This window comes from Setaria viridis, chromosome 9 (assembly GCF_005286985.2).
Source record: "Setaria viridis chromosome 9, Setaria_viridis_v4.0, whole genome shotgun sequence".
NCBI classification, from domain to species: Eukaryota; Viridiplantae; Streptophyta; class Magnoliopsida; order Poales; family Poaceae; genus Setaria; species Setaria viridis.
The window spans coordinates 35,152,727-35,168,544 of NC_048271.2; the positions used below are offsets into that span (position 1 = coordinate 35,152,727).

The 15,818-nt window shown below is 43.1% G+C and overlaps 1 protein-coding gene across 1 annotated transcript; it reads left to right on the top strand.

Annotated features, from left to right (window-relative positions):
• Window positions 1-6,110: 6,110 nt before the first annotated feature.
• Window positions 6,111-14,650, top strand: LOC117836204 (protein PARALOG OF AIPP2). Its single transcript, XM_034715586.2, has 11 exons — window positions 6,111-6,436; window positions 6,801-6,869; window positions 7,546-8,649; window positions 9,914-9,999; window positions 10,437-11,227; window positions 11,334-11,756; window positions 11,853-12,558; window positions 12,642-12,872; window positions 12,956-13,080; window positions 13,164-13,598; window positions 13,690-14,650. Exons 1-11 carry the CDS (start codon window positions 6,362-6,364, stop codon window positions 14,382-14,384), a joined length of 4,740 nt encoding a protein of 1,579 aa, XP_034571477.1. The 5' UTR covers window positions 6,111-6,361; the 3' UTR covers window positions 14,385-14,650.
• Window positions 14,651-15,818: the final 1,168 nt, after the last annotated feature.

Sequence of the window (15,818 nt, forward strand, 5' to 3'; positions counted from 1 at the left end):
ACCTCTCATGTGTGAAATTCAGTGGACACATACACTAACATTGCGTGGATGCGTCTCCTGGCTTTTTGTTTTTGATCGCAGAACTACGACTCTCCATCTTTGCATCAACTAACAAATGTTGTTAGCACGTAGAGGCGTAGAGAGTCTCTCCAGTCCTGTTTATATAGTGTGTCGATCAATCAACATTAATTTATCTTAGTGCGTATATAGAACATTATTCTAATCACCAGTCTTGTGTGCGGCGCGTTGCTATTATTAGATGAGACCCACGCGCACCTTATATTATATTATTACCCTGGAGTATATATAAAATTAAACCATACAAAATCCCTGGAAGATATATATGAACAACTCCGGAAGAAAACGAAGAACAGGTTGAGCCGTTGTTACCCAGAAAATATCTACATGCACGCAAAACTCATGTTGATAAGATCTGCGTAAGATAAGAATCAAGACACCGTAACCGTATGGAAAAGTAGGCCCTAGAAAGCGAAGTGCCGATCGATCAAATCGCAGAAAAAGGCTATGATACCCGATCGCCATTTTCCTCGCAAGAAATAATTAGAAGAAGACGCTCGACCGTCATTGCTGCAACGTGTTGTGGATATGCACAGATAGGCTTTGTTTGGTACTGTTGGAAGGTTATCAGGCACACACATCTTGTCGTCCATGATGCATGGCTGCCTAGCTAGGTAGCCGGCGGCCGGCACAGTGCAATCTAATTAACGTCGTCTATAGCTCTCCATCCTTCAACGGAAAAAAGCAGTACCTGTACTAGTCGATATGTAGACAACAATTAATCAGTCCCAAAATTTCAGCTTACTCCAACTAGTAGGAGCCCGCAGCACTCAATCATCCACCGTGTCCTGCACTCCTGCTAGCTAGATCGATCGTAGCTAGCGCGAGGTGTCGTGTCGCCGGCTGCCAGAATGATGGTACCGTACGTACGCGGCTACTATTAACAACAGTGGCCTCGACGCGTTAGCTAGGGTCGTCGAGGACGTACGCCCGTGCATGCGCGCGCCCATTTTCCAGCTCCCCCTCCGTACGCCCGTGTCGTGCGCGCGTGCATGCATACAAAAAGCCAAGCAAAACTTATAGCCCAACCCCGCGCAGCGCGTGCGCCACCTGCGCCAAGCCGTTCGCTCCCCCCACCAACGATCCCATCCCACGCAAACGCACACGGCGAACGAACGAGCGCACGGGGAGAACGCTGCTCCGCGCGCCGCAGCGGATCCGATACATCCGAGGCAGGATCGAGGCGTGCCCGGCACGGCCGCGCCCTGCCTGCCTCTGCGCGTTTCCGGTGGGGCGGAGGGGAAGCTTCGAGAAGGAGGGCCAACGAAAGCCAGGCGGAGGCGCGCGGGGGGCCGTCGGATCATCGGATCTCTCGATCGGGAGGCGGCGGCGACCGGACCGCCCCCGGTCGTGTCGGGGCCTGGCCTGGGCGGTGGCAGGTGGGTGCGCTGTGACTGCATGCATGCGTGGCCGGCGAGCCTCCCAAGTGGCACGGCGCGCTGGCCCCGCGCACGTGTCATCCCGGGAACTTCGTATAGCGGATAGGTGGGAGTGGGGGTGGGGGCAGGGGGCGTGACGTGCCGGACGGTCCATAGGTTACAGCCGTCAGCAACTGCGACGTGCACTCCTCCTCGTTCCTCAATAAAGTGGGTGGTGTGCCGACCGACCGACCGACGGTGGAGGCGGTCGATGCATCACACGCTTTATTCTTCGTAAGTACGAGAGAGGCTCTTCAGTTCAGCTGATTCTCCGGCGATTAGCCTTGCTTATTAGTGAAACTCCCTATCGTATATATCGGTATAAAAGCAACCTATACATGTTTTAAAATGTACTTTTAATTCCAAATTCTAGGTCGTTTTAGAATTTTTTAAATTTATAGATATTATTATGCGCCTATAGCGTATGTCGTCTATATGCATAGCAATATCTACGAACTTACAAAACATAACGACCTACAATTTGGAACGGAGGAGTAGATAGTTTCGTACTGAATTGATAAACAAATAAATTAACCACCGTAGTACCAAATAAACACGCTATCACAATATATTTCATGGCAGGCTTAAAAATTAATTTCATTAATATAGATATTGGATTCCATGGTTTGAAGCGGAGAAATAAAGTTGACAGTAAAGTTGATAGCAGGCATCTATCCGTGTAACAGCAGCCAACTTGCACTCCCTCAGTTCGTCAGACCTTTGGCGTCAATTTCCCTTCATGCGCGAGGAAAAAAATTCCTCACTCCGAATTTCCTTCCGTCAAACCCAGCGTCCTAGCAAAAAATATTTCAAATCGATCCTCCAATAATCCATAGCAATCAAGGCTCCCTTTCTCCACACATCATGAATCCATACCACGTTTTCGATCTCGTTCACGGATCCGGTTGGAAATCACCAAGTCGACATCGGATTTGAAGTATGCGGCGGTCGCGAGCGCATCTGATGGAGTGGCGAGGCATCACGCTTTCGCAGGCGATGTTGCATGGCGGCGAGACGTAGCTTTGGGGAGGTGCCTCCGCGGCTAAGCGTACGTGGAGGAGACGACGCTGTGTGGCGAAGGTGAAGCAGCAGTTGCCCGGCAGGATAATTCGTCTTCAAATTCAGGACTTGTCATTGTGCGAGGAGAAGCAAAGGTGCTATAGGACGATGAACCAAACGGAGACCACCATGCATGACCGGCCAAGAATATTAAGCTATAGCATCGATTCATCGTCAACATGTCTTATAAGCATGTCCTTCTTTCTGTTTCAGCATCGTCCCGTGCAGTAGCAGGTACCGGTGCTTGAACCTTCTCTTTTCTGGTTTAAGCATCAATTTCTGCTACACACCACGGGTAGTCCAACCGTTTGCTAGTTTTTTGTGGTATGCACTTTCGGGGAGCCACAAACGATGTTTTCAACACAGAAGCTGACAAAGCATGCAATGGAGCATACAGTTCTACCTCGCTCATTTGTGGCGCACTGTTCGCGTGGACCGAGCTTTTAAGCTGCCCCGACAGGCCCCGGTCCGGGCAAATATCTGCTCCAGCTAGTGCATCTCGACCGACCACGTGTCACACTACACGGCCCTTTTATGAGATCTGTGCCGGACCGCGGAATACCTTGTCAAACACGTATGATCCCTCACCCTGTTGTCCCCTACCTCTAATTTCTTACTCGTACGAAACATATAAAGCCGGCTGACACGCGGTGGTCCTGGGGTTTCTGTCACTGACAGGCAGGCCCTCGCATCGTGTGGGACCAGGATGTCAGCGAGAGAAGAACAGTGGCTATATGTGTCCACTGTTTCGAAGTAACAATGCAACTGTATATACAATAATGCTCTGAAAAAGATAAGGTTGCTAATTCAGGAATGCCGTGCGCGAGCTAGAAAGCATCGAATAAGACTTTTTCACGCAAATATATAAACAAGTTCTCGATCTCACGAAGAAAAGAAGGTAATTTTCTGCTTTTTTTCCTTTTACAAGGATCGATATAGATGGAGATGGAAGATGCCTTCTTGCAACTTTGCAGGGAGTACGGTAGAACAGGGTTCGGGGAAAAAGTGACGACCCCGTAACGTGTAAGCTCGTGGCACGTGTAACCTTGCATGTGACATGGAATCACTTTCACGCATGGATCTTCGATCCCTTCGTCTTCGGCCATGAGGAGCAGAGGTGACTAGCTACGTGCTTCAGAGACTTTGCATAGGTCTTGTTTACTGATCGGTGCGGCTAGCATCCATACGTGTGATTTTGTGGAGTTAAATATTTTATTTTCTTAGCCAAGCAACAGGCCCGTATAATACTCTCAATTTTGGTGCCATATGGCCATGTTGTTACGCGTATTAATGTACAAGAATTAAGCTACCTCATTTCATGGCTCCGAGAAAGATTAAACTCGATCGTGAACCCAACGCATCACCCTACCTTGCGTACGTAGTAGTATTTATGAGTGTATCAATGTACTCCATCCGTTCCAAATTGTTGATCGTTTTAACTTTTTAGGTTCATAGTTTTTGCTATGCTCTAGATATAGCAAAAATTATGCACCTAGAAAAGTCAAAACGACTTACAATTTGGAATGGAGAAAGTATATAACGATGACTTGAACGATCGACCAACTATATTTCTGTGAAAGTTAGCACGTTACGTGTATGAACAATGCCTATTTCTTTGGACAAAAAAGAATGAGAAATATAAAGGGAGTCTTTAGAGGTGACGCGTTTGCTTTTGATTTGCTGCATAAACTTTCGTCAACTTTCAAACCGTACCACATCACGTATACATCATGTTTTGGAAAGTTCGTACACTCCACGTTGCAACAACCAATCAAAACCACCAGCTGTATCGTGCAAGTGCCAAGTTAACAAGTTGTTGCACGCGAGGTTACGCATTTTTGGCATGCAAAACAATATCACATCGGCTGTGATAACAGAATCCATCTAATAGCCCCCGATGCCATTACATTGTCCGATTTTATCATTATAAATCGTCTAATGACGAATGAGTGTGTCATCTAGACAACAGTGAAACGGCCTCCGGACGGTGGCATGTCAAACACTATCCTCCACTTGAACATTTACATGTTTGAAGACTCACAAAGTTATTTATATATGCTAGGAAACCATTAATTCTCGGAAAAAAAACATCAATATGTTTTGAGACAAATCTGCTAATAAATTTGGTACAACTAAAGAATAGATAAATTATAACATGTACTTACCGGGTTAGTCTCGAGGTGCTCATCGAGCTAGGTATAAGGTGTATGTCCATGTGTTCACATAGGGATAAACGTACGTGTTTATAGTAAGAGCATCTTTGTCTTCATTGCATTTCGTAAAAAAGTTAAATTTTGTGCACTTTGATGCAAGGTAGGAGTTAATTTATGTGCGAAGTTGCTGTGCACCTGCAAAACTTTAATTATTATAAAATTTATGTTATTATATAGGTTGTTTTCTTCTCCTATCAAGGGACAGTACTTCTACTGCAAGAATATAAAACACGTTGATGTTTGTTATCAGGATTATGTAGATAATTATTTTACAACAGTGTACCTCAAAGAAGTTAGGCTCCGTTAGTCCAAGACTACTTAAGGATATGTTATTGGTCAAAGCCAAAGTGGTCCAATTTCATGCATTTTGGCTCGACTAATTTTTGTCGAGAAGGAATCCTATACACCATTATGCTAATTTGCTATGGAGGAGGCGGACTAGTTTACAACTGAAGGTGTGTCCCACCCTAGATAGATACTAACTCCAGGAATACCTCAGAATCGAGAAGAGCAGGTACGCAACTTGTCTCTGTTAACTTCCACATTATTGTAAGATATCATTAGGGACTACAATGTTTTTTTACTTTACCTGTGATCATTGCAAATTTCATTCTCCCATGCACAGTGATGTCATTATTTGCCTTCGGTATTTCCGTGTTGGCGTGCTTAAGTTTGTTGCCCAGGAAAAAGAAACCCATGGACGTACTAGCACTTTTACATCTATGTTTTCCCCATCTTATTTTCTATTCCGTTTTTTAGATGTCACACGACATTAAGAAAAGGATGGAGTACATCCCTGTCGAACTTGAAGAAATTATAGACACGATTGAATTAACCATTGTCGCGAAAGAAAAATTTAACAAAAAGGAAAATACTTACTAGAGCATACTATATACCTATATATAATATAAAGAGGTACCAAAGAAAACGAAGCCGGCCGTCCACAAATTTCTATTGAGCAACTCATAAATTGCTGCCAAGAAATGGCTAACGAAATCAGGAAAAGATTAACGCCATTTATTACATGCATATCTAGGCAGCCTTCAATTCTTGCAGATGCAGTACATGCATAGGAGTGTCTCCCTTAACTCACCAGCTGTCCACAATTACCACCGGCCAGCCCTTTTAAGTACCCCCGGTTAAGCGCCCAGCCGGAGAACCAAGACTGACCTGTGGCTACGGCCCCCGGCTCCGCCGAACGCTCGTGGGTCCCGGCAGTCAGCGACCTGGAGTCACGACCCGTCTCGCGCGCTCCGTTCCATTCCGTTCCCATCTCGCCCGTCTCCCGTCGCGTCACCGTCACGCCCTCCCGGAGTCCAAATTTCTAAAGCACTACCAGTACCAGTCTCTCTCTCTCTTCCTCTCCTCTCCTCTCTCTCTTCCCCTGCTCTCCTCCGCGGCGCTGCTGCTTCCTCGCCACGCCAGAGCTGAGCGAACCCCACCCAATCCAATCCCTCTCGTCCTCGCTTCCTCCTCCGCGCCGGAGCCCGCCGCTCGCCGAAGCCTAGCTAGGATGGAGGAGGAGCCGCTTGCCGCCCGCGCCAGGAGGTAGGGGCGGGGGCGCGGCCGATCGGCGGGGTGGGAGGGAGGGGAATGAGGGCGCTGCAGCAGCGAACCATGCGAGATCTCTACGATCATACGCGGCACAAGGATCTCGCGGCCCCCGAGGTGCGTCGTGCCGCATCCACCGCCGCCCCACCTCGTACGCGTTGTTGTGGTGGTTGTTGAGTTTTTCCCCCATAGGATGATATGGGACGAGATGAGTTTCGATTGGATCGGGGGCGTTTGCATGCGCGTGCGTGCTCATGCGATTCGCGCTTTATTAGTTGCGTTCGGAGGTGACGAGGTTTTGCAAGCAGGCCAATCGAATTTGATTGAACGCATCGATTCCGTGTCTCACGTTTGATTTGGATGCTATTTTTGCGTGGATTCACTCGTCAATCGAAAATATTTGCCGTGTGTTCTATGCGATTTTGCCGCTGATACTGCGCTCCCGTTTTGGAGATTGAAGCGTTTTGTTTCTCTTTCGTAGGAACCAGCGGAAGGGCGCGGCGGAGGACGCGCGGAGGGGTCGGGGTACCGCGAACTGGTCCCCAAGGAGGTGAGCATTAGAGGCGTATGGTTTCCCTGCATATGCATGGAAGTATTCTGCCCCCTTAGAATATCATTAGAATGCGTCCTGTTCGTCGTATGTTCAGTATAGATTGTTCCTCTTCCACTCGATGCTTCCATTTTAGTGCTGTATAGATGCTTGGAGTGTGATTCTGATACCATCATGCTGTAGATAAAGAATATGTCAGGGCATGAATACTTCATCCCCTGTTTAGGAAATGGAGGCTACTTTGATGGCCATTCATTATATGGTTGCTTGATACGTTATTATGACACATACATTGATATTAGGTTTACTTGGAAAAACATGTTGTAAATGGTTACACCACCAGTTTGGTTGTCATGTGTAAGATTTCGGTGAACACTCTTTTATCCACTGTCTAGATCTGAACTGCCAAAGCAGCTTATATAGTTGTAGGACAGCGTGCCATTTAGAAAGAAAACTGCAATGGTCAAACCTTGGATTTGTGTATGGTAACATCTGTCTAGTCCTTTTATTGGTTTAAGCCATGATCTATGCAGTTTATATCCCATGCTCTCTTCCTGTTGTATCCAACAGATATGATGTAAGCTAAGAGTGCTACTCTTGCCTTGCAGGGCTTCATTCTTGTTTCTGTTGTTGCATGAGTAATGATTGTAAGACTAATGTCGTTTTATATTTGTAGGACAAGGCTGCAGTAAGGAAAAGATTGGTACCGAGCAATAGCACTCGTTTGAAGGCAGAGTCAGGCACCTGTAATGTCTGTTATGCTCCTTGCTCCTCCTGCCTACACCGAAGTCTTGCAGTTGAGGATTCAAATGCTGAATGTGCATCATCTCAAACATGCTCTGCAAGGTCAGAAGTAAGAAACAATTCACTCGTTCGTAGTGAGAAAGGGCTCCACAATAAAGGAGAAAACGACGATGAATTTAGTGCAACCTCAGGTCATGTTTCCTACTCTATAACCGGTGGAAATAATAAAGTGTTCGCAAGACCATCCATTGCAGATGACTCTTCAGAGGTAGACATGCCAGCAAAACGTAGAAGGCTATTAAATCAAAACAAAAAACAATCTAGAGCAGAACACCATGATGACAGCAACTCGTGTGTTACTGGTACATCAGCAGAAGGCAAGCTTCACGCGGATAAGAAAAAACTATCGACTTCTGCATCCAGTCGAGATTTGACTGCTAATGATTATAAAGACAACAGCATGGTTTGCCGCAGCAGATTAAAAAATCAATGTGTTGATGAATCTAAGAAAGGATCTGATGCTCATGACATGCATCCTAGCTCATCTGGTAGACTGTTTCCTGCAGATTCTCCTATTTCAACAAAGAAGTTGCTGCGAACCCAGTCTTCTGTCAGTGCATCAAGCAGATTATCTCCTAAGAAGAAAGCTCACGAATGTGGGACAGTGCAAGATAATTCATCTCATCAATCTTGTGAAAAGGTTTCTCTTTCAAAGAATAACGTTGAACAACCGCGAGGTGGAAAACTGGACCCTTGTGTAGCTGGCAGCGGCAACCATGGCACGTTGGCAGGTTACAGTAACATAAATGCAAACAAAGCCGGTTTCTCATCGAAGGATCTGGAGAATGGCAGCTCATGCCGAAAAGATGAAATTCAGGAACATGCTGGCATCCAATCTAATGATGGTGTTACTAGGAATGAGGGTGACAAACAAGAATGGGATCAAGATTGTTCAATGGATATTTCTAGTGATGGAAAGTTGAATATACAACATGACATGATGACAGACTGTGGGACTTCGGAAGGCTTGATAGATGTAAGTAACTCCTTTATTATTTCCTATGGCTGCCCCTTTAAATGCAATGCTTGCTGCTATTTTAGTGGCTAGTATTGAAACAAACTTAATTGATACTGGTGGTGATGTTTAGACCAAAAAAAGGGAATCCATTATTTGTAGTTTCAGTGTTCTTAAACATGGCACATTCTATGTAGTATTATGTTAGAATGTGAGATTGACCTTAGTTTCGTTGCCTCTTTATTGAGCATCTGGCATTTGTCTTGGAGTTATACCTGTAGCAGTTTGCTGCTCTTTTGTGTGGAAGATAGCTTTAATTGGTCAAGTCTTGTACTGAATCTGAACTCTCAAAAGTCTTTGGCACAATATCTGCAATTCTGGAATATCATCTTTCATCTAGCACTACCCATTGGCAGTTACTGAGTTTTTTATGGAGTCTACCTATGTCAATTTGAGAATTTCAAATTGCCACTACCATGCTTTTAATTTCATGCTCTATTAATCCAATGCGAACAAGTTATTTAGTATGTAGATTTTCTCATTTTAGATAATTGCGTGGGATTCTAATAATCTTCTCGTTACTCAATATTGAAGTTTGCTGCACTTCATTGAATATTGTTGTTATCTAGGAAACATATGTATAATTATTTTGGTTAACCTCATTGCTGTCCTGCTGAGTGATAACTGGGTGGTTACCTGGCAATTACTCTCAATTACCAGTCGCAAATTCAAAAATCAATCACTGGTAACTGGAATTTCTACAGGTTGGATATATTTATTGGGTGCATGGTTTTCCGATTATTGATTTAGGAAAAGTTGATGAGCTAATAGGTCTTCTTCTCTGATCGTTTCAAAATTCTTAGTATTGAACAGTGAGAATTCTGCCATCAACTATAGTCTTACAACTATCAAGTAATAAGTGGGACCCAACTCAACAGCCTACTTAATTGTTCCTGTTTCCTGTAGATAATAACACGACTATACTGTGCATGATTCCGTTACATTCGTTGTAGTTATATTTTAAGGAGTTCTCCGTAAAATATGGTGCATGGTATTTTTGCTCATATTTGAGAGATTAAATACTTCAAAGCATTTTCTTATTGTTTGTAATCAGGATGATTATGGTGTCACTTGTTGTTGATCAATGTCTATGTGGCTGTTTTGCATTGACTCTGCATTATTTTAAGCATTTCTTGTACTATTTGTAATCAACATATTCTTTTTGTCTAATTGTATGCTATATTCACTGGATAACATTTATGCGTCTGGTTTGTATCAACCCCAGGTTAATGTTTGTGATATATGTGGAGATGTTGGTAGGGAGTATCTTCTAGCTACATGTACTAGATGCCTTGAGGGGGCGGAGCATATGTAAGTTATACTCTTTTATGATTCTGTAGTATTCGTCAGAACTATCATGGGCAGTGTCCAGTCTTTTGTTTGGCCAAGGATCACTTGTTCAGCAATCAAAGTCATGTTGACTATACTTACTAGCAGTTTTCTTAGTTCATACAAACGAGGCACTTTAAATAATTTAATCTGGAGCTTTACCTACTGATAATCTGCTCAGGTCCTAATGCACCAAGCAGTTGATTCATGTGAGAAGTTAGTTTCCTTTCCTAAAGGGTGGTTGCATAATGTTTTTAAAGGGTGTATGTGTTGAAGAAAATAAAAAATGTTGTTGGTTATTTCAACCAGTCTAGTGGTTGTCACAATTTCTTGGGTACACTATTTGTGAGGTAAAATGCATATGCAACATCCATTTTTCACATGGATATGTTAGTGTTAACTGTTAATTTTTTTTCTAGTTACTGCATGCGAGTGAAGTTGGATAAAGTCCCAGATGGTGAATGGTTGTGTGAAGAATGCCAGCTTAGGGAGGATCAGAACAATACAAGAAGTAACTATGGTGTCACGGCGGTTAATATGTCTGAAGGAAAGAAGAACCAAAGTTCAGAAAGTCGAAACAAGCCAAAGGCATTGCAAATTGTTGTGCCTGAATTGGATGCTCCCGAAAGCACACGCAGCACACCAAAAGCTGATCAGTGTGATGGTAAGAATAAAAAATTGCACTTAGCTTCAGCTGATACACAAACACGGCAAGCAAAGGTTACCCCCCTAGCTTCTGAAAGACTGGATGTGAAGAGCAAAAAATTATTGAGCATTGCAAACCGTAACAAGCAAGTGCTTCCATCTGATTTGGATGCACGGCCACACACTCATGGAACACCGACGGCTGGAGGCTCAAACAAGAAATGTCAAAGTTCAGAATTTTTGTTAAACCGCAAGAAGTTGCGAGTTTCTACCGATATGGAGTCACCATCTTCAAGTGAAGGCCTACGGAGTCCAACAATGTCATGTAAGAGACAGGCAGAGAATAATTCATCCCCTAAGCCTAGGCTCTTAAAGACAGACAGCTTTAGAAAACATGATGTCATCTCTCGTGAGAACTCGTTTAAGAAATCAGACAAGGGAGGTTTAACTTCAGTTGATAATGCTCCAGTAAGAACTACTCAAGCAGTCAAAAATTCTCAGGCCTTGTCACGGTCATATTCCTTGGGTAACATGGTTGCTAAAACACCAGTTCCTTCACCAAAAGGTTTGACCAAATTCTTTTTTTGTTCTCTTGGCAAACTATTCTTTTTTTTATCTGTTGTTACTTTTAATCTGGATTGTTCTGTTAACCTCCTAATTTTCTTCAACAGGTCTTTTGTCGAAGCAACTGTCTTTCAACAGCACCAACAATGGACCAAAGGTCAAGCAGTTGGCTGAAGGGGTGGCTAGCAAGTTGAGACCTGCGAACCATTCCCCAAGAGATCCTAGAGATAAGGGGGCCGTAAAAAAGCTCGTACAATCTGGATCTTTCAAACGCGAGGGTTCAGTTTGCTTAGATGCTGGCTCATCAAAACAAAAGCAAACATTTCATTTGTCTCAAGATGAAAAACCAGGAATATTGAAGCCAGTGAAGGAAAAGAATTTGATGGAAAGAAGGGCTTCCTTTAGTTTTAAAAAACCGAGTATTCCTTCATCTCCAAGGCCTGACAGTTGTATGAAGTTAGGTGAAAGAAAGAACGACCAGGATATTTCAAGGTCTGGATCAAGCATACTTAAAAGTAGCAAAAGACCTGGTAAGCTCTTCATTTACTTAATTCTTTCTCTAGGGAAATGGGAAATTTTAGTTTCCCTCCATTTTGATGAGCTTTCTTGTGATTTTCTCGAATTAGGAAATGTTGAAAAGAAGCAGAGCTCTGATTTGTCTAAAAGTGACAATGACAAGCAAGATGTTACTATACATCCAAAATCAATGGGAGTTGTTTCTGGTAAAGTTGCTCATGTACCTGATCCACCAGTTTCATCAAAATGTGTCAAAAAGGAAAGCTCAAATGGTGTGTCTAAAAGTGACAATGACAAGCAAGATGTTACTGTACATCCAAAATCAATGGGAGTTGTTTCTGGTAAAGATGCTCATGTATCTGATCCACCAGTTCCATCCAAATGTGTCAAAAAGGAAAGCTCAAATGATGTTGAGGATGAAGATTTATTCATTTCAGTGAAAAATGGTAGCAGAATGCCAAATGAGTCTGCAGAGGTGGTTCTCACATCGTCTACTACCATGACTTCTGAATCAGGTTTGCGAGATGTGGCAATAGCAAGCACCTCCGAAGATTCAGCTCCTAAAGTGGTATGCTTCCAACAAAAGCCTTTGGAAAGCACAGGAGATGACTCCTGTAAAATTGTAGAGGCAGCTCAAGCAACAGGAAGTATATTGAATGAGATTCCACCCGGTGTTCAGATGGCACACAATCTATACCCCCCTGATGATAAATTGGATAAACCTGATTTGAAGCAGGAAGCTTTCATGGATCAATCATCAGCTCTTGAAAATCCTTTAAGAGATTTAGTTATTCCAGAGCAGTCTTACATCTGGCAGTATGACCTCTTCTCTTCTCCCTTTACTTCCCTTAACCAGTTAAGAATGTTAAGAGTTTAAGAGTGTATTCCTTTTATTTCAGGGGCAGCTTTGAGGTTTCAAGACATGGAAACTCCCCTGAAATATTTGATGGGTTTCAGGCTTACTTGTCTATTTGTGCCTCGTCCAAAGCACGTGAAGTAGGTGAACAATTACCAGATAAAATTCAGCTAGCAGAAGTTCCGCGGCTTTCCTCATGGCCACTGCAATTTAAAGAAGTAAATCCAACTGAAGATAATATTGCTCTTTTTTTCTTTGCTAAAGATGTTGAAAGGTACCACTTTCCTCTACATTTCACTGTTATAATTGTGTTTCAACCTTTGTATACTAGCTGAGGTCTCCGGTCTCCTTGAACAGTTATGAAAGGGCATATGGTAAACTTTTGGAAAACATGCTTCTGGGTGATTTATCCCTTACAGCAAATATTAGTGGCAGTGAACTTCTCATTTTTCCATCCGATAAATTGCCAGAGAGGATTCAACGTAAGTTTATCTTTGCTAATGTTAGTCTCTTGGTAGGATTGCTCATTGCCTCACTTTAATGGATTCCATCTGACATTTTACAGGTTGGAATGGTTTACTTTTCTTTTGGGGCATTTTTCATGCCCGGAAAGCAAGTAGCCCACCGGAACTTCCTCTGACTGGGACAAATAATTGTTCATTACAACAAATCACTGGGTCAGATGTGGGTTCCCCTAAAGCACTCCAGTCTTTGGGTATAGATTTGAACGAGTGCCCCAATGATGATATATCTGACCCAGCTATTTCACTTGGATCAGAGAGTGAGAAGTCTGGTGCATTTGTAGATCATAATACTTTTTTGGTGTCCAAACATGAGGATAGGAAGCTTAATGCAAGTGAAATACATCATGAAGAAACTGCAGACGCAAAACAAATTATACCAGGACATCCTACTGCAGCTTCCTATGGAATTCATCCTCCCACATTATCAACAGGAGAAGGTCATGACATGATTCGGAATTATTCAACTGCTGCAAAAGGTGGTGGTACCTTTTTCTGCGACGAAGCTACATACCAATTATGGATTTATCCTTGCTTTTTTATATATTTTTCTTACATTATTCTTTGCAGGTAGCACAGGAACAGCAGGTAGAAACAAAATGGAGGAAGATCAGAATGAAGCTCTCTTCTGTGCTGCACAGCAGCCAGGTGCCATTGGGTCAATCTCAGATGAGATAAAACCTAAGAAACATGATCTTCTGCCCTCTATAGAAGTATCACAACGTCATTTTATTGGATCAAAGATATGTGATGGTCCAAGCAAATTAATTCCAAATTCAGATATGGGTTCTTTTGATCCTGACCTCACCTACAAAAGGCAGAAGACTTCATACGGAAAATACTCTGCTTGCAGTTTTGGAGATGAAATGCAACCTAGCAAATGCTTGTCCAAGATACATCCCTTACCGGTTGGACAGCATAATCCATTTGATGATTTACAGTATAATTACAGGGTTCCCTCAGATCCTGGCTCCCTTAAACAACCTGTACCTGATCATATCATCCACGTTCTTTCATCTGATGATGAAGATTCCCCAGAACCTAGTACTAGCTTAAATAAGGCATCACTGAAGGCAGATGAGAGCTCCTCCCCATTGTTGTCACTTTCCCTGTCTATGGTGGCAACGAAGCATAATCTTTCTGGTTCAGATATTGTAGATGATGAACCGCTGTCTCTCTCTCTTGGGCTCCCTAGTGTTGTGGAAGGGGGTCGGGCTCTGGAGATGAAGCAGTTTCTGCCGGAGAAGCCAGGCATAAACACTTAGTGCTTTTTAGGTTTGCGAGTGTACAGTTTTGTGCTATGTTTAGCTGTATGGAGTTTAGACAGGGTAGATGGTATAGCTTTTAAATTATGAAACATTTTGCCTTTTCTTTTCTCACTATTACATGCATCTGCTGCTGTTGATAGTGATGCTGGTCTGATGATGTTACTGTCCGCCTTATTTTATGTGATATATGGTGTTAGTTTCCCATGAACTCTATTGGTATGACATAAAAGGATATATCAGAATGTGAATGTTTATAAATTCAATTTTGCGTTGTGGAACTTACAGTTTCTACCTGAGAAGATTCTTAGGTTCCATCCCAACTTGCATGTGCCATGCTTCATGATGACAAATGTAGTTTTGTGCAAGTCACCTTTGCCAATCATTGCAATGACAGATTTATTATTTGGTGTATTCTGCATTTCGTTAAACTTTCCATCAGGGTTGAAGATTAATTCTACGCTACTGTATGGTACGTTTCCATTTACTCTTGACATCTGAATGTTTGCTTGCAGCTGGTAATCCATTAACCTTATTCATTAATTTTATATTTCAAAGGTTTTACAGGAAGAACAGAGCATTTGGAATTTTGGATAAGGTACTGAAGGATCTCATCTTCAGAACCTAATTCAAGTTGTTTTCCCTGAAAATTTTATTGAAGATAATCGAGTATGGTGTATTCTGTTGGTGGGTATGGCAAGCTGCATTTTCCTTTCTGAATGGCAACTTTACACATGCCCTCTAGTTATGACAGGTTGTGATTTGCAGGTGTTTGCTTGGTTAGGATAACTTGCTTGCACAGCTCGAGCTTTGTTGCTAGTTTGCACTCCTCAACACAACTCAATTAACGACGCAAAAAGATGTGCTCAACTCATATGCTTATTTGTACGTTGATAATTTATCCATTACCAAATTGATCCGCTTTGGTCAGTGGCTAGTGTTGGTCCAATAGATCACTTTCTCATTCCACACACCCACAAAGGGGTTGTTTGGAGTACATATGGGCCAACCAAGGGGTTGTTTGGAGTACATATGGGCCAACCAGGAGTAGGTGGCTTAGAAGCTAAACAAAGCATCTAAAGAGCATCTAAAGCAGTAATTGGTGATAAGGTGCACGTAGGCACGAACCACCCACGGGTATAAGTGCTCACAGGCACTGCTAATACATTATTCTATCACCATTAGGACTTAATTCTAACATTCTTCCCTTGAGTCCTGAATGGCAAATGAACCATCCCAAGCCTGGTTCAGAATTCTTGGAACTTGACTCTTCCTAGGTGTTGATATGGTTGCCTTGACGCTCCCTTCCTCCAAGTAGCTGCTTCATGGAAGACAGGGTTCTTCGCTAGAGCTTGAGCGGACTTGCTATTCGACATCCATATGCATCGCGGCGCGCCAAGCCGCGTGTCCCTCAGCCTCAGCGAAGGAGCGAGA